At 42.9% G+C, this 19,088-nt stretch overlaps 2 protein-coding genes across 2 annotated transcripts in view; one reads left to right on the plus strand and one right to left on the minus strand.

Moving 5' to 3' along the window:
* Nucleotides 1-1,356: 1,356 nt before the first annotated feature.
* On the minus strand, nucleotides 1,357-8,847 carry CUNH1orf94 (chromosome unknown C1orf94 homolog). The gene is made up of 6 exons (XM_026043488.1): nucleotides 8,585-8,847; nucleotides 4,635-5,098; nucleotides 3,608-3,768; nucleotides 2,571-2,645; nucleotides 2,053-2,237; nucleotides 1,357-1,432 (listed from the first exon to the last, which is right to left on the minus strand). Exons 1-6 carry the CDS (start codon nucleotides 8,845-8,847, stop codon nucleotides 1,357-1,359), a joined length of 1,224 nt encoding a protein of 407 aa, XP_025899273.1.
* Nucleotides 8,848-12,635: 3,788 nt separating this feature from the next.
* The window catches only part of CSMD2 (CUB and Sushi multiple domains 2), a 239,970-nt gene continuing 233,517 nt past the window's right edge, over nucleotides 12,636-19,088 (plus strand). The window contains exon 1 of the mRNA XM_026043490.1: nucleotides 12,636-12,708. Within this exon, the coding sequence (XP_025899275.1) occupies nucleotides 12,636-12,708 (73 nt within the window). The remainder of the gene's footprint in view (nucleotides 12,709-19,088) is intronic.

The following is a 19,088-nucleotide window of genomic DNA, read 5'->3' on the forward strand; positions in this document are numbered from 1 at the left end:
TTCCACTAGAGTATGTGGAAGACAGGAGCCTCTAAGCTGGTCACAATGGTAGCCTTGCCTGCTGACATCTCAGCTATTCCTTATTTTCCTTTTTCTGTCCTCTTCCTTGCTCATACTGACCATTTTTAAACTAGGGAGTGCTCTAGAAAATAACCAGCTGTTCACTTAAGTGGATTTGGTCAATCCTTCAAGTTGACAGACTATTTTTATTTTGTACTATTACTTAATGAACTCTTTTGTGGCAAATGTAATTCAGTACAGATACTGATTTCCTGTTTGTCATCAGTCCTTTAAAAGGAAGAAAAATGGAAAAAGACTGGATTCTTTTATCTTGTTATGTTAATTGTATTAGAAATATTGGAGAAAAAAGCAGTGAATTTAGCAGCATAAAACCCCRGCTTGCTTTTCTGCTCAGAAGGAATGCAAATTTACTGGGGCAGAAGACAGTTCACTCTAGCCAAAGCAAATTCTGATGTGAGTTTTAGATTAGGAAAAACATGAGTAAATTGTTTATTCTGTAAAGTTCCATTGAAAGGGAATTTTGCAGCTGAGCAAGATTAAACTCAAAATTTAGCTGCTCTTTCCCTTTATCTTGCTTAATGTTTGTTTTTTTGAGATGTGTATCACCTGGGCTGTAGCATTCCAGCTGAAGAGTCTTATTTTTGACCCATCAAGCTGTGGCTGAAATATAGCAGATAGATACTGATTGTTGTTGCCTAGAGAAAGTCTTTTTGTTCCAATTCTACAGTGATGATACAGGCTCCAGAGGAGGCAGAAATTATGTTGCAGGGATGAAATCCCCCCTGTCAAGTGTTAGAACCTGAAACGCTAATAACCTGGTCAAATAGGATTCTTCATATAAGCATTAAGGCTTGATCTTCCTTAATACTGAAGTCAGATTAGCATCTGGATTAGCACCTGAGTTGGAAGTAATAAGACAGGAACATGTCATGTGTGGAGCTCTGCCACCCAGCTCTTGAATGCTTTTGTGCTAATCGCACTTCGAATACGCGACCGCCGTTGCAGCTCTGTAATCTGTGTCCAAGATTCTTTTCTACTTGCCATCTTTATTGCTGCAGCATTCAGTTTTAAGCAGATCAGGCACTTAGCGTAAATACAACATTTTTATTATTTCTTTGCATCTTTTAAAAAAGAAAAGCCTCATATTATTCTTTAATACTAAAAAATATATTTTGGGTCAATTGTTATGAAGCTGTTTTTTACCATGTGAGTCATGAGGGATCAATTTTAGATAAAAATCTTCACATCAAGGAAACATGGTCCTTAGGACCCTAGGATTTTTAAATAGATACCAGTTTTCCTGTGTGAAGAATAGAATAGGAAAACTGGGATCACTTAAAAGTTTACACAGCTCCCGCTGGAAGAGTAGTAGGGGTTAGTCCTCATAGCTCCTGCAGGTGTAGAACTAAACCTACAAGAAAAATTAAAAGGAGTTTAGGCTTTGCAGATTCTTTTTTCTCCCCTTATTAAAGGCTTTAAAAAGCATGTATTTGTCTTTTTAGATATGTGATAAGGTACTGCAGAAGGCAATCTAAGGGAATTGTGTTATTGCTGTTTATCCCATAAGTWTTAAATGATGTTATGTGGAGCTTCCATCTCCAGAGAAGTTATTTCAGCAGACTCTTAAAATAATACTCATTTTTCTACTACAGTTTTTATAGGAAATTATCAAAGTGATTCCTTTCACTTCACTCTGACAGTGTCAAAATATTTTGTTTCCTATCATGTTGAAGCATTTACTTTTTGTTATGTTGAGGAAAAAGTGTTTAGACTTTTCTTTATCCATAATATTAATTGGAGGTTGTGGCTGTGGTTATCTGATAGCATAACATTTCAGCTTCATCTAAAATGAATCACTTGTTTTTCTATCATGCCTTGGAGTGTCTGCTGTATAGTAAGCCTTATTCTCTTGTCCTGATAGGAACTTTGATGAGAGTGCAACAGGGCAACCCAGTTACATCCGCAGTTCCAGCGGCTGACAAACCCTCCCATGGAGTACACGGACCGGAATTGGGATCTGTGAGGACATACCCGTAGGAAGGAGGAAATGGAAACTGTGGCCCGTCGCCTGCCATGGCTGCTGGATCCCGCATGTTGCTGGGGAGTTTGGGTGCCGTCCTCTGTGGGTATGAGTAACCGGGCTGGACCAGGGGGATGTAGTTCAGCAAAGGAGCGTAGGGCGRCCGGAAAATCTGCTGTGGATTGTAGGGAGTTACCTGGGGAGGAGAAAAACGACGACTAAGTGTCTTGCTCACTGTCAGTCCCACCTGTTTTGCTGCTCAGCACAACAATCCCAAGCTTATACAGAACTAGAGCATGTGCAATAGATGTTTTATTTAGAGGTTCAGAGCCTTCCCTTGAATTACTTGGAGCAGATACTCTTCCAGTGAACCACATTAACTTACACCAGCTCAGCATCTTGCCTCTAATTTGTTTTTGCAGTGGCACCAATGTCAATTTTGGTGCATGACAAACTGCTCTGACTAATCTGTTGTGGCTAGCATCTGTGTTCTGCAAATTTAGGCATATTTATAACCATTTCAACGCACCTGTCTGGAATAGCATCCAAAAGAAGGGTGCAAAGCTTGATGATACGGGATCCTTGCTCTTTGATGATACAGGCCCTGCTAAATATACATAAGACATGATTTTTAAAACAGTCTGGGTTGGTCTTTTAACTGTTGTTACTGTTTTTTGTAAGCTCTGTGGGGGAATGTTCCTCGTTCAAAGGAATCAAGCTTGAGCTGATTGATTTTCTTAGCCTTGTGCGGGTCTAAAGTCTGAGGCATTGAGTGTATCRGTCTTTCTGTTCTGTAGTTCCATTTTGTCTGGGAAAGAGCTCAGGCTCCAGTTGATGATGAATGTGGGTGGACCATGCACTCTTGTGCTAAGTAGATCTGTTGTGATAACTGGTCATTGGTTTATTGGAGGAGAAATTGGAGGCTGTAAATGTCCAAGGGAGCTCAGCCTGGTGCGATGTGTTTGCTCTGGGTCATGTGTGATTGGTGGCAAGTGATAATAAGGAATGCATTGTAGGATGAATTGGGTCCTGTTTTTTTTAAAAAAAAAAAAAAATAAAGCTATACTTCTGTATGGTGGAGATGAAAAGCCCATGGATATGCAAGATGCCTTTCCTCTTCAGCATTTTATGTTTTTAAATTTGGTGATTTTTCTCCCCCCTGCATCGCTAGACTGAGAAAGCAATGTCCTAATCTCTAAACAGCGATCACATCAAATATATTTGAATATTATTTTGGCCTAATAACTACTAATATACTTAATTTCTGCTAAGGGRTTAACTTTCAGTAAGTATATCTGATGTGGCAGTAAACAGCATTGTTCTATATTGTAAACCTCTTGGTTCATTTAWAGGTGCTGTCAATGCTTCCTTTGTGACCTAAAGCTGCTCGGTGTCAATGGTAAGAGTAGGAAATGAGCAGCTTTTTTCCTTATTTTACTTTTAATTAAGGGCTCTACTATATAAATTAGAAAGCAGTTTTTGGAAGAGTATTAGTGCTCTGGCCTTCTCAACAAGAGTTTGAGGTTATTCTCTCTCCTCTGACATTGCACACTTATTTTACATTACCTGGAACTGAGGAAAGTTTGATTGATTTGGGAAGACAGGAGGTGGAGGGAAGCTCAGACTCAACCACATTGGCTGATTTAATGTTGTTGAATTAGCAGAAAAGCGTGGAACAAAAGTRTTCATGTTGTATTTATTTTTTCTATCCAGTGCGCCAGTAGGTACTGTAAAACAAAAAAAAAAGGGGGGGTTAAAGATGCTAATAAATATGCAGTCTCTTCAGTAGTCTGTAGAACACAATTAAAAGGACATGTTTTGTTTGTAAGCAAAGTCTGTTTAAGCTATCAGTTGCTTTTGCAGGCTGTAGTTCTGCAACAGAGACCCAAACCGAACAATTAGCAGATCAAATTCACTTGTAGGGCCATTAAATCCTGACACACAGGACGAAATAAAGTTAATTGTCTAAGCCGTAAGAATGAGTGAAACTATGAGAACAGAACAAGAACCTTTGCCCAAAGTTCAAAACTCTCTGAGATGGGAAATAATCATTCTCCATAGTAATGCTGGAAGTCTCCAGACTGATAAATGTAGTCCAGAACCTTAAACACTAAATCTGGGCATGCACTGTTGTCTTTGCCAGTTCTGAGAGGCCCTATGGAACCTAGCTGTCAATGCCCCTAGTTGTAGGACAGCTGGGACCTTGTAAATGTTTCAGTGGAAACCCAGGAATCCTAAATCGTTGTGTAAAACCAGTTTCTAGCTTTGAAAAACTAATGATCCAAAGATAAGAATCTTCTTCAAAAGTACCATCCAGAGGACTTCTTTGTGTGAAGTCCTGACTATCCTGTATTTCCCCTATTTCTACATAGGACAACAACACTGGATAGATTTCAGGGTAGCGATGGACCCTAGCATTATCTAGTAAGAAAGAAAAATTGATATGGAAAATATCAGTTCTGTAGTTTTCAGACATCTTGCAAGGATTTGGAAAGGGTTTCCTCTGTACAGTGGGTGTTGCAATGATGTCTCTCCAACTCAATTTTCCCTGTGATTCCCAGCTGATGTTCAAGGACCATGCCCAGATCCATACCTGGGGCCTGCAGTGCCTCTGTGGCTACCTCGGAGTCAGTTTTGGAGCAAATCTTGGCAAACACTGGGAGCTGCTGCTTCTGTCCTGCGGCTGGACTCTCTGCTGCCGCCGCTGAGGGTGGCCCGGCTCCGCTGCTCCTGGCAGGGCTGAGCACGCTGTTCTGTATGAGCTCCTTGAGCACCTTTGTTTCTTGGTTGTCTGGACTCTTGGCCATGTCCGTGTGTGTGGGCACAAATGGCAGCGCTGCCCTGCTGCCCTCRCTGCCTTGGGGGCCTGGTGCACTTCCATCCTCCAGACCTTTTGAGTTCTTGTGGGTTTTTGGTGAACACAGAGTCCCAGTGCTGATGGGTTTTGCAGAAAGCTGAGCATCACAGAGAGCTCTTAGTTTCATTTCCCTTTCTCTGTTTCCAATCATTGTTCTGTATATGCTTTCAAGGCCCTCTGTTTCATCTAAGAACTGGTTTCTGTAAGAAAATGGAGTATGGCTGCTGTTCAAGGAGGCCTGACTTAAAATAGAGCTGGTTATCTTGCTGCTTTCTAAACCTTGYATTTCTGTCTCATTAATGTTTTGTGTGAGGCTCAAGTATTTTTGCTCCGCCGGAAGGGAAATTTCATCTCTGATACAATTCTTTTCTAAGAAGCTACATGAAAGAAAACAAAACAGAACTTAGTTGGTGCATTTTCTCCAAGAGTARTTGAAACGTGCAATAGTGCTATAGATATGCAAAGCATCACTATATAAAGTATGCCTGAAGGATTGTGCCTAAAATATTCTGACTAAATCAAAGGTAAACTGTATGTCAAATCATTCGAGGATGCTTTCTCAACAGAAATGAATGAGTTGAATGGGCTTTGTASTGGATTCTACTGGCTACATGGAAGAATCATGTGGATTAGTGCAGGTGGTGATGGTTATGGTCAAAATGGTTTTCAAGGTGGGGATGTCTTAACTGCATTTACAGTTCAGCCAYGAAGGGAGAGCCCTTACAGCCTAATTGCATGTGGAGATCAGTATATTGGTCTGGAGATCAGTTGCTGAAATGCTGTGATCTTTTTTTCAGGTCAGTTTCTCACTTGTATTTGGGCCTCTCTGCTGTGGACATGCTGATGGCTGGGAGGGCACGCAGGCACCTGCTGGAGGCACGAAGGTAGGAGCTTCAGCCAAGSCTGTTTTTACAAGATGCTACCTCAAAGCGGACCTCTCTGTGGAGCCTCTATGAAAGCTCCAGTTGGATACAGGTGCTGTTACCTGGAGCTCTCATTAGGGCTACCCTTAGGTAGAAATCTGAGGGTTCCACAGCAGCAGACCACCATTGAAGCCTGAATCCTGAGAGTTCAGGGCTTGCTTTTAAGTTKGCTCGCTCAGAACTACTGTCCTGTGCTTCCAGTGGACTGTAACAACGAGAGCAGTTAATGTCTGCTTTATGCGGATTTCTGCTSTCTTGCAAGCACCTGGTCCCCATCTCTTTTAGAATTTCCCTTCTGCCCCAGCACATTTATTAAATCATATCCACGTGATGGTTCTTATTTCACCTTTCGGAGCTTAACCCATCATTCTGTGTGTGTGTAAGTGGGAGAAACTGTCCTTTCTGGCCTGTATGTCTTACTCCAGGATGCCTAACAGAACAGTCCCAGCTTTTCCTTGGGGCTTCAGCCGTATGAAGACTTGTGTGCCCAGCTTTAGCCTTCAGGGTTCAATGGATTTTTTTTCAAATTTTGTAGGGTGAGGGTCTGAATTGCTAGGACTTGCCTCTTATGATTTAGTTATTGCCTCTAAGGCTCTGTTGAGATTGTCTGTAGTAGCACTTATTACTGCTTGCTCAGATAGGGAGATTAGCCTATCACGTCCATGAGGTGATGTAGGCGTGAGTTTATCTATAACTCTAAGCCCTGTGGGACCTTACACAAGTACTGTTACCAGGACAGAACAGTTTTCTTTTTAAGCACATGTAAATGCCTGTAGTAGTTRGTCACTCAGAATATCAATTTAAATTCTGTTTTGTTTTCTCACAGCCAGGTGTATTCAATAATCTAATGTATTATCAGTTTATTTTTCCTCAGCTTGAGGAAAAGACCAGTGCTCTTTACATGTGCTGGGTAGATAAATGTCTCATAAGTATCCTATTAAAATTAGGAAATCCTGAATTATAAGCGTATGTAACTTTATCCAATCATAAGATCACTATATCATTAGTAGGATGCTGCTCCCTTCCCTATTTTCAAAGAGCATGGGTGGTCTTTTCTAATTTCAAAACAGGAAGAACTTCTATAGCATACTCTAGAAATTAAAATAGTGAAGAGTACGGAGAGAAGGAACCTAGGTTTGAGCTTTATAAGCACTCGTAGCAATTAAAAAATTGTTGGTAGATAATTATGTACTTTGCAAAAGGGATCCCTCCTCTGAACCCTGCTCTGGATGTTCTCAATAACTTGCTATTCTGTGTCTAAATACCGCAGAACAAAACCAGGAAGGTAGAACTTGCTTATTCAAAAGATTCAAGGTTCATTTAAAAATACTAGCAATTTGCATAAGTCAATATTTTAAAATAATTAAAGGTTGCAAAACCAAACAAGGTCACAAGGTGTAATCTTTAGTTGCCAGTGTTATCACAGCTGATGAATTGGGTATTGACAGTTGACATATTCTGGGAGATTTTTCTTGAGCTTTCTATTAGTCCTTGAGGTTGAAGAGAGCCTTCTAGGCTAGGGCAGGGAAGATTCTGCCTTCAAGGTCAGAGGTAGAAACTTGACTCACTTGAATAATTTCCACTTTAAAGCTGTTCCTGGAACTCAGGACAGTAATTTGGTCTTAACACTTCAGTTTGGCTATTCATTGTTTGAAGGTTTAGAGGCTTAGGGGTCTTTGTAAACAACAGATGATGAATGTGCTCCGCTATATGAGCGTATATGCAAAGAGTACTAATACACTGAGATTCCTGTCATCTAATTATAGGAGAATTGTGCCTTCCCTACCATGATGTCTTTGCAACTGGCAGGGCCAAAATAGGAGGCTAACAGAGCTTTAATGTTTGTAAAGATGCTTCAAGTATATAATTGAATATCCTGGTATAGGCTAGTGTCACCTCAGTGGCTTCCCTGATGCCTTCACTGTTTTACATGGCTTCAGCACTCCAGAGACTTCGAGTTTGGTCAGGAGCCAGAGCCCCAAGCTCTATTTCCTAGTTTTCTCACTGAGGCACTGGTAGGTGCATCCTCTTTTATGCCTCTGTTTCTTCATTTGTGAAATAATCTGTTTCCTCATCCTCAATCTTTGTGTTTTGGATGAGTGAATAACTTTTCCTTTTTTTTTTCTTGCCAAGCAAGATGGACAGAGTTAGTGGGATGTTTTATTTAGGCTTCAAGAAATGACGTTTTCCAAAATTTGCTAAATATTGGCTGGATTTATAAGTTCTACTTTTTCTGCTTCAGGAATATAGAGTAGATAATGTCTTATTAATCTGAAATGCGTCCCTCTTGCCTTACTGTCATTTGTCCTTTGGAGCAAGATTTGGTGTAGGATTTTTCTGTGCTAAATTCAGCTTTTCTTTGTAAAAGATCAGCTGTTTAGAGTAGTTTCCTTGTAACACTTTAATTTTTGATTTTGCTCCTTTGAATGCTGCTTTTGCTTCTTCCTGTAAATATTTTGATGTGTGTGTAGTTATTTTTCTTTAAATGCTGTGGAGAAGCAAATGCAGCAGCTGCTTCTGATGCTTCAGAATTTGAAGTAGCTAGATTTCATTGGGCATCATTTTCCAAAGAATTTTTTATGGTGGTAAAAGGAGAATTTTTTTTATTTCATTAGGGTGCATGTCCAAAAGCAACCAATGCACCCCTTGTACCTGAGCCTTTCCATTCATCGGATTACTAAAGCCCAGTTCAGCAAAGCCAGACYGGGAAAGGAGCAGCATTTCTGCCCGGACCTGAGCGGTACTTAGAGCTCTGTCACTCACTCGCTCTGGGAGTTGATGCCCTCCCTCTTGAGGACCTCGGTGAGGCTGGAGTAGGAGGCAGGCTGCGGTGGGGACGGCTGCGCCGCGGGCCGGAGCTCTTCCGAGAGGCTTTGAACGCGTTTCCAGATCTCGTGGCAGGCCTTGTCCAAGCTGTCCTGGGGAGTGTTGTGGTGGATCCAGGTGTGTCTGGGGAAAGGCCCTAGTGGGAATGGACCCTCGGCTTTTATAACTGGAGCTAAAAGGCTGTTTCCACCAGTGAGCATCTTTCAGCCTCTTCCTTTCACAGATCTTTTCAAAAGGAGGATGTTTTTGTAGGTAGTGAATGGAATGAAGAGTCATGGTAACCACGGAACCATGGGGCCTGGCAACCAGTATGAAGGATAACAGCTGGAAACATCTGCTGGGTTTCCAACGGAAGAAATAGAAATGGCAGCAGGAAGTCTTTCAGCGAGGCCCCGGGAGTGCTCTAGCATAAGTCTCCAAATAATTCTTGCAGCAGTTTGTCTGCCTGAAACTGCATGGTCCTGTCCACTCCAGATCTGCCCATCACAGCAAGTCATGTACAAGACTGTGCTTATCATGGAGTGAGAACAGGAGAAACCGTTGGTTCACACTTCAGTCACTAGAAGAACTTTCTTCTTTTCTGCTTTTACTGTTAAGACTGTAAATGCAACTTCATTGGCTTTGAGTTAGTCTGTGTGTGCACAGGTTAGCTGGGACTGCAGCTGCTGTGCTGCTGTTTTTACACCATTTCTAGTTGCAGTGGCCCTTCTGTTTTTCTGTGGTTTGTGCCTAAGGGGAAGGAACATTTTTAGCTACCTATCTCTGCTATGTGAAAAGACCTTGCACTCAGTTTTGGAGTTTGCATGCTCTTCAGCATAAAGAGGTATCTAGCAAGAGTATCTTGCTTTCTGGATTTGCTTTCRCTTCAGTATCCTTAGTGGCATTATGGTTGCGGGCTTACATGGGCTTTTAACAACTTGATTTGTTGTATAAGGTAGTTTTTTAAAAGGCCTTTGGTCACATTCACATGTGGCAATTAATTGTTGAGTTTTTTGATGCCAAGATAAATCCTATACTATAACTGATTCTCCTGTTACCTAGGTTTGTTTACTGTGGTTTCTTGTTAATAGATTATTTATGGCTGTTACTTCATGGCTATGCCCAGGTAAATACTGTAATCCCCAAATAGGGATAATACTTGGTTAAGAATAAAATTGTGGGATTTAGTAAGATGCTTCATATTCCCATACCAAGTTACTGATGATAATTTTAGAGAAAGTAGTCAGACATGAATGCCTCCTAGGGTTCCTTGTTCATCGCCAGCGCAGTCGTGTTCACAAGCAGGGGTATGGTGCCCATCCATGGGGACACACGGTTGGGTGGGGGAAAGAGCCCTGTGGGGATGTCAGAGGAGAGGAAACCTTTGATTGTAGATGGTTGGGGCAGCRAGGGAGAGGTGTGATTAAACACAACATTAAAGTGTAGGCTAAACTGTCTCYGGAGAACGTGGAAGGCCCTGAAGTTAGGAAGTAGCTGCATTTGAGTCCCAGTGTGACAGTRGGTGGCAGTGCAGAGCAGAGTTTGCCTGCACCTAGCGGTGGTTAAACTGCAGCTAAGGTCCCTCTTTTATAGGGAGGTTAGTTTGTAAGGTGAGAAGCTGAGTGAGTGGCAGAGGTTAAGAACAAGTCATTAGCAAGAACCTACAAATAAAAATGAGGAATGGATTGCAGTCCAGGAGCTTGGTAGTTGCTGTGATAGTTTCTGCTGTGTTTTCAGTCTCGTCCATTTAGGAAATGCAAGTTTAAGACAGCAAGACCCTAAACCTAGTAGCTTTGGGAGGAGGACTGACTTGGGAGGAAACCCTTGTTTTGAAAAAGATACGATTTATTATCCAGGAATAAAGTGGGATTGTATCATTTCAATGACTTTATTATGCCTGTGGCTGCTGCTGATCCAGGGCTAGCCGCTTTTGGCTCAGCCCATCTCCTGGTGCGCAGCAACCAAATCGYGTCTTCAGCCCGTCGCAGTTTCGGGCTGGGGGCTGGGGAATTCCTGGAGGTGAAGAGCGGTATAGGGAAAGAGCAATGTATGGAGCTGTGCCGTGTGGKACCCCGCTCTGAGCCTTTTATACTTGGATCTGTCTCTCTGAACAATAAGGTCTATTTGAATAGGACACTGCGGTTTAAACGGATATAAAGCAACTCTTTCATGTAGCAGCCCTGGTTGCCTGGGCTCTTGGCACTGGTTCACAATGTAGGCAGTGGAAGGATTGAATGCAGAGAGGGCGCAGGGAAAGTAAGTGAGAAAGAGGGTTGTTTGGGGGACGGGAGGATAGATTTGTAAGCTCCTGGTGCAAATTGTTTTTTTAGATGTCAGATAAGCTCATTCAAAGCCACTGGAACAATTCAAAAGGGGACTTTGCAGCATGAAATGGCAGTGAATGCAGAGCTCGGGGAGATGGGAGGCTCCTGCAGCCCCCTGGGCAGGCGAACAGGGTGCCCGAGCAGCGCGGGAGCTCGGCTGGCAGTGGGGAAGCTGCTGCTCTCCGTGCTGCTGGAATAAGGGGCAAGGAAGGGAAGGAAAAGGATGGAAAAAAGGGGGTGGGGGTTGGGTTGGAGGAGAGGGGAGGATCTGATTTGGGTCTGGAGCCTGGGAGCTTCCCCCTCTGTCTGTGCTGGGCAGTGCAGGGTGGGGGGGGGGCTGCTCAATGCCTTTCAAGCCGAAAGGAAACATTAAAATAGACTCTTAATGTGTGGCTGGGAAGAAAAGGGAAGGCTGTTCGCGAGTGCCTTTACAGCTCTGGTGTCACATACCGGTTCAGAGTTATTTTTTCCTGTCCATAGATGGGAGCATCATTACCAAGACAGTTAAGTTCCTGAGTGTGGCTTTAACAGGCTGCATTTTTTCCTCATGTTGCGTACAACCGTAGGGACAAATGTACTGATCAGTGCTTAAAACCACCAGGTGTGGGGGGGCGGGCTGTGCGGCGCATCCCTTGCAGCTCCGCAGAGGGGCAGGATAAACTTGGGAGGGGGCATGGCCAGCATGGCCCTTCCTGCTCCAGACACTTCCAGACTCCATGCCCCCCGCACTGGGGGCTCTGCTTGACCGGGCTCCTTGTCTTAGGATGAGCGGGGGCTCTGCTCTCTTGCAACCCCTTGTTCCTTACAGAATTTGCTTCATCATAGGAATTGTTGATAGCATCAAGTTGTTTACAGAGGGAAGCAGAGGGGAGGGGGCGCTCCCCGCGGCAGCCTGTGTCGCTCGGCCGCCTCTCCTCTCCTGTGCCTGCGTGCACAGGCAGGCATGCTCGGCTCCGTGTAAAATGGGAGCCCGAAATGCTTCATCCTCTAMGAGAAACCTGTAATGTGTGTTGCAAATAAAGACCCTGCTAAGGCATAATTTGTGGTTTGCTGTTTCTGCTGGGGTGGGGGCAAGTGGGAGGACTGTGCTGCTTGGGGGAAGCAAAATCGTCCCTCAGCCAGATCCACTTGATGGCTGCACAGCAGCCCCTCACCAAAGCACCCTTGCCCCCTCCTCGGCATTTGGTGAAGGGGAGAGCAAAGATACCGGAGTGATTAATCAATGGGCTAATAAAAAAGTATAAATCCCTAGGGACTGTGTGCTGCTCATGCCGGGGAGCTGGCTCAGAGACAGCCACCGGGAGGGACGAGCCAGCCCTCCTCTCCTCTCCCCGAGTTGCTGCTGCACTTGGTTCATTCCAGCTGCAGAAGCTCAGAGCCCTCCATGCGGTGGGTTTTTTTTCTTGGCTAAAAAAAAATTGAGAGAGCGAAAAAAAAAAAAAGGAAAACCAAGATTGACCTGATATTTTTCCCTCCTCTTCCTTTCTCCTCTTCCTCTAGCAGAGTCAAGGACTATCCCAATCGCAAAAGGGGAGAGAAGAGGGGGGGAAAACACAGCAACCACCAACCCCCGGCGCACCCCATTCCCACTGCCGTTTGACATGCAGCCTTCCTCGGGATGGGACAAGCTGGGATGCAGCTGTGGCTTCACAAGGAATTGGGGAAAACTGGGGATCTTTGCAGTCATGACGGTGGAAGTGAGCTCCTGGAGCCGGGTTCTGCTGCTCTCTGTGGGGCTGCTGGCTGTCTCGGCAACCGGTAAGTGCAGTGGACATAGCTGGCAACTTCAGGAGCATTTCTTTTGCTGCTTAGATCTAAAATCCACGGTTAATCTCTGCTATAGGAGATGTCAAGGGTGTGTGTGTGTGTACGTGTGTATGTATGCACGTGTGTGCCTGTTCATGCTTCCTTGTAGTGATCGATAAGGGSTATGTTTCCTGTTGCCCTCTGCAGAAGATAGTTTTCCTCTATTATCCTCTGGGAGCAACAATATTAAATGATGGGATAATGAAAGGTGCCTTTATTCGATCTCATTCCCCTTCCTCTGTGGGTCAAATCATTGTGCATAGTTGCTGTGCAATATGTGAGGTGACTATAAAAAATGCCTTCACAGTTTTTCCCCATCTTTCCCTTGCATTTTAATTAATTATTTCAATACCCTGGCGTTTGCCTGTAGCTGATAAAATAATTTCAGACRCCTTGCATGAAGATGGAAGCACTTTTTTCTTCTTGCCTTTCAGGTTGCTATGCTCTTATAGATGAGCTCTTTGGCCTCAGCATCATTATTTCTGTGCTTTTTAGTAAATATGCTGTTGTTGACTTGGAAGATAGTAAGAGAGACTAGAATTTGGGGGGAGTTTGCTTGTCTCCTCCCTTGTTTCTGCAACTGCCCTCGTAGCAAAAGCACATCTAAATACTGAAGTGTATTTCTGGTGTAAACAGCAAATATTTAGGGACTGTCCTTATGTGTGTGTAGGAGGGGGAGAAAGTGGGAGAGCAAAGTGTTTGGCAGTGTCTTCTTTCAAGAGTGCTGTGCCCCAATTTCCATGAGTTTCTCAGTAGCGCTTGTCTTCTGTCTGCTACATCTTGGGCAAGAGGAATGTGTGTATATTTGTGAGTGACATCTCAGTTTTTTTGAGAAACTTTGTGATAGCTGGAATGCAACACTGATTTTATTACCTAAGGCAAAATTTCCCCAATGAGACTCAGAATAGTTATCAACTATTATTCCTCCTGAGGAGTCTTGCAGTAGACTTGAGCCGTTTTGCTCACTGGAAGCATCTACTGGGGACAGGTTTAATATGTACCAAACAATGCACAACTCCTAATTAAGGATGATATTTTGGTGGATATTTTCCTGAATATTTCTCCTTTCCATCAGAAGCTTTTAGTCTATGTACAGAGGAAACCTTCCCAGGAACTTGTGTTTTGCTCCTATGAGTAGAATGATGTAGAGATGCCTAAACAAGTGATGTGTTATGTYAGGGTTTAGAACACACTTTTTCTTCTGTGCTAGCTACTAGTTGTTCATACCAGGTTTGCTTCCTGTGCCTGTTGAGTATTCGGTCCTCTCTGGTCAGTACCTAGCTCCTCACTTTCTTCCTTTAAAATGGTGACAGCCCAAGGGTTGAAAGATCAGCAACTATGGTTCATTCTTCTACACMCGTAATACCTGTAAAAGCCTTTTTAGATATGCTATATGCTTTTTATCTGCACCAGAATTAGAAGTATTTATCAATGACTCCTCTTTCTAGTCCCTGTTCTTCCACAGATTTTGAAATCTCAACAGAAATTCTTTTGTCAGGAAAAGGACTCGGAGACATATTGCTAGATATCTCAAATACAGTACACTTGCCAGTTGGTGAATATACCTAGCTCTTGCCCATCTGTTATAGTTTTAAGGTCTGATTCCAAAGCAGTTTTACACAGGACTGAGACTTCCTTCCAGGATCTTAGCTGAGCAAATCATGAACCTCTGCACAATAAAGTTCTTCCAAGTTCTTCAGTTCTAGTCTAGCCTTTTCTAGGGTTTCTGTAGGTAGTAATAACCCAGAGTACCCATAGTGTGGCAGTAGAGCTGTATATATAGAACTATCAGTTAGTAGTTGTAGTTATCTTAAAAATAAAACAAAATAAATCCTATTCAGTGAATCAACTGTATTGTGTCAGTAGTCCTCTTGCCTAATGATGTACTTTTCAGAAAATGGTTCTTTGCTGCATAGACTTTGTTCATAGGGACTGAAGGCAAGATCAGGTAGCTTCTACTTGGGCAAAGAACTGATGCAGCTGTAGAGAAGGTTTTGTTTCATGCTATGCTGAGATGCATTTTTTTAGGGTGTAGAGTAGGAGTGTTTCGTAGAGTTTCTCCATTTTGTTTTAGCGGTGCAATAATAATTTGGCAGGATTTTGAGATTTACAGAGATCACTGAGTTCTTAGCTGTGAAGATTGAGAGCTGGGCACAGCCTTTTGGAAGTATGCTGCATATGATTGAGAGATTTTATTTTTTAATTGTCAAAACAGGTACTTTAACAGATGGGAATAGTGCTGTTCCTTTCTGCTGTTCCCCAGCTAATTAGCTATGCATTTGAACTGGAAAGCCTCTGGTGTGTGTACGGGCCAGGCATATATTGGTATGCACGTATGCAGTTTCTCTTGGTGGCCTGACATACCTCCCKAAGTATTGATACCGCTATTCACATGGTCTTATTAGGAATGTTCTCTTTCCTACTGGATTAGAGAAAGATTCACTAGACTGAAAAATGGTCTAACCATTTAAAACCCATTGTGTTTTTTGTTTTTTCTTTATGGAGAAYAGCTTTTGGCAGACTGTTCCTCTGGCAAATGGGGGAGAGGGGATGCTGGTTATGAATTTTGATGTATGYTTGCATATTTGAAAGTCTTATTCTGTTCTTTGTCCTAAATTTGCACAGGAAGATAAGAGGAGGTAYCCCCCGAATCTCTCCTGGGGAGCACCTTAAGCTGTGAAGCAGACTTAAAGATGGAGTGTGGCTTTTGTTAAGGGTAACGATAAGAGATGCTAATTAACGGGCTGAAATGGCAGTTACAGGTTTTACATAGGAAGATGTGATCATGTTTGACTGTGGCACATGAGGAAACCATAGTATTTCACRACAGCAGCTCAGAATATAGTTTTGAGCCAAGTCCTACTATGAGCACGGAAGTAGTGGGGCTAGCAGTGCTAAATGAAACGAATGATTCTCATTTACTCATTCATGTCTTGCTATTGCCTTCTGTTACAGGGAGGGAGTCATTTATGGCAAATRTTTAAAGGGTGAAGAGGAGAAGAAGCTGACAGGAAGATGAGAAGACTTAATCTTTGGCATAGGATCAGACTGATTTCTTGGTGCTTAGAGTGAGCAAAATGGAAGGTTTCATCAGGCCTTGCTGCCTCCCCTTGCCCTTCCTTGCCCTTGTGACTGCAGAGGAGAGGATCTGTGCCTGCTCCGTCGGTTTTCAACCCTTTGTAGGGGGAGAGCGCAGAGTTGATACTCAGATTGCTAGAAATAGGGCCCTGTCTTTCCCTCTGTGTGTGCCCGGCCTTGCGAGGCGGGGTGACAATATGGCCTTTTGTTTTCACTGGAGTGTAGTAAGTTTATTTTCTTATTTCTTCACAGTGATGAGGACCCCTGTGAGCCCATCATTGTGAGTCGGCATGCTTTTCACCATGGGAGCATGTGCGTGTGTTCATGGGTAGGAAGAGATGGGGACAAAAGCCTTGTTCCTTCAGCTGCCAGCCTCAATCTTTTGCTATATTCTGCATTTAGGGCTCTGAAAAGGGAGAGCAGGTGCATTGAGCCTGTGCTGCATGGTAGCTATGGCTGTCTTTCAAACCTGAGATGTTTTTTTGTCTTCTCGTTGCTTGTGTTGATTGATAACTTCAGTGTGCACAGGAGGCTTYGCCTTGCCTTGGAATTGTTCGTTGTCCATCACTGATTTTTTTGTCAGGACCCCTCAGCACTGCCAAAATACATCTGAGYGTAAGCCTTTGTTGCCACCAAGTCCAGTGTCTGTCTTGTCAGCTYCTTCCCAGGGACATATCATATTCAGCTGCTTGATGGGTCCCAGCTGAGCTGCTCTGCAGTGGTATGGGGTGGACGTCTGCTCAGCTGATGTGCAGTGGCTGCCTTCCAGTTGTCTGGGAGTTTCTGTCAAAAGGAGGCACATGTCAAAATGGGCGCAAGGAACACGATGCGGGCAGTYGGCCATGCACCCCGGTGGACCTGCTCCCTGCCAAAGTGGTTTAGGGCTCAGGGTGCAACTGAGCAATTGATCAGATGATCATTTGTAGTAGCCCTGTTGCAGAGAAGGTGTTTTGCTCTTCTGAAATTACTGTCTCCTTAGTCTACCTGCAAGGATAGGTGGAAATAATTCCCCTCTAAGATTGCTGTTAACCACTTGTGCTACAGGAATTCACAGCTGTTGAATTATTGTGAACTGCTGGCTGCTTGTGCAGATTCTGGAGAGGCCAGTTGTTGAGAAATGCCCAATTCCACAGCTGCGCTGTTGCCTCCTGCCCCGTAGCTGTCATGTGGGTGTTGACCAGAAGAAATCATTATTGTAATGTTAATAGTCAGAGAGGTTTGGGGGAAAGTCAGGCAGCCTAAACTCAATATCATTGATTGTGTAACATCCAGCTATAGCAATAATGCTCTTCAGGAGAGTTGATTCAAGCCTGAAGGATGAGTCTGAGCTGCCTCTGTCAGGTGCAGCCAAGGCTTTTGGCTACTCTTCTAATATAAGACTGCCATAGGAGATGGAGAAGATGTATGTACCCAGCCCTGGATAGTGCAGGGCAGGATTTGGACTTGAGACTGCATTTTTAAGTGCAAAAAAGCTGGTCTTTCAGTTTTTGATTATGTAAAGACACGCTGGATCTCACCCATGCRTTTTTCACGTAGCTGTAGCTCCGTTATCTTCAGCGGAATTCTTCCCTCTGATTGCTGCAGGGCAAAGGAGGATCCAGTCCATTGTTAGAAGTTTGATCTGACATTTGATGAACAGTTAATGCCAAGCTGGAGGTACAGAAAATGGAAGCTCATTTCTTCTGTAACAAAGCCACAATTCAATGTTCCTTTCCCATTTGATACACTGAATAATATCAAGAAAAATAAATTTTGTTCCAGCAAGGAAATGTATTTCCTTAGAAGGATAATGAAACCTGACGGTTTTCCAAAGCCCATGCCATTTCTAAAGATGCTTCTCACATTGTGCAGCATATTGTTTATATTCCTCTATTGTTTTTTTTGTCTCCATTATGGAGAGGTTAGGTGCTGATTGTGGACACTGGGCATCTGTCAGCAACCGTCCTGCAATGTTTTCATTAAAGTTAAGCACTATTCAGAGAAGGACTCAATATGTTAATGGTAAAATGGTGTCTATCTATCAAAACAATATTTGAAGAGTAGAGAGACTGCTACTGGTGACGCTGGAGATTTTATTTCTAGTRCTGGGTTTAACATATCAACATCCTTCTCTGTTCCTTGTGCCATTGGTTTCTTCAGAGGTACCTTTATTCATGCTGAAGCTCCAGTTCTGTGTCAGCCTGTGCTGGGATGATGTTCAAATCACGTAGCCATTCAAAGGRTGGGAAAGCAGATGTATTGTTACTTCTGTACTTTTGTAGAATGCCCTGAAAATACGTGTTAAACTCTGAGGTGGTCCCATGTTGAAGGAACAATCTGTGGAACAGTCCCACCACTTCAGAGGCAGTGTCCACTTAAGACCTGGAACTCAAGTGCAGTAAAACCATTTCAAGGCCTTGAAGGTATGCTTTTGCATGAAGCTCTTCTGCTTGATGGTTGAGTGAAGTCATCTACTCGTTTCAGTGCTAGATAAACATCTGGTTTCTCTAGTGTAGCCAGYTTTAAGATATGAGACTGAATCCTGTAAGGTCTGTGCTGTCGTCATAAATAGTTGAATTGGTTCCAGCTTGATCTGACCTTAGGAAGAGCAAATTCATCTCACAGGAAAGTTAAGTGTTCTAGAAAACACTGCTTTTCAAGAGGATCTGTCATTTATTCTTATTAAGTACTGTGACTGTCTTAAACGAGAAAACAACCACCTTTTCTGCTCAGATATCTGACACTGAGCGCTATTACTRGGAGTTTATTTCCTTTTTCATGATTGTGGCTAGCAAATTAGACTAAAACAACAACAACAAAAAAACCCCAGAACTCAAATTTGAGTCTGTGAGTTGATTCAATTCACCTCTTAAGTCTTTTATTAAAAGCTATGTAGATTGAAGAAGACAGTTATTGATCTGCTTTTGGAATTGAAAACTAAGATTAAATGGAATATGTGTAAGGGTGAAAATGAGGTTTTAAATGAATGGAGAAACTAGAAAGAAAGTAGATGAAATACAGTGTTTAAGGGTAATGGAAATAAAATCTAAGACTAATTGTTAGTTACATATACATGGCTACTCAGACAGCAGAAACAGCATGTAAAAGACTTGGACATTAGCTAGTAGATAYATTTTTATGTAGGCAAATTAGTGGGAAATATTTCTAATCTCAAAGTGGGCCAGAACAAGTTAAAAATGAATCTGGTATCATAGTTTAACAGTATCAATCCATAGTCGAAATTAAATTTGGACATGTGGACATGTATGATTAGG

Source organism: Nothoprocta perdicaria, unplaced genomic scaffold, assembly GCF_003342845.1.
Source record: "Nothoprocta perdicaria isolate Ctin4 unplaced genomic scaffold, notPer1 scaffold_33, whole genome shotgun sequence".
Taxonomy (NCBI): domain Eukaryota; kingdom Metazoa; phylum Chordata; class Aves; order Tinamiformes; family Tinamidae; genus Nothoprocta; species Nothoprocta perdicaria.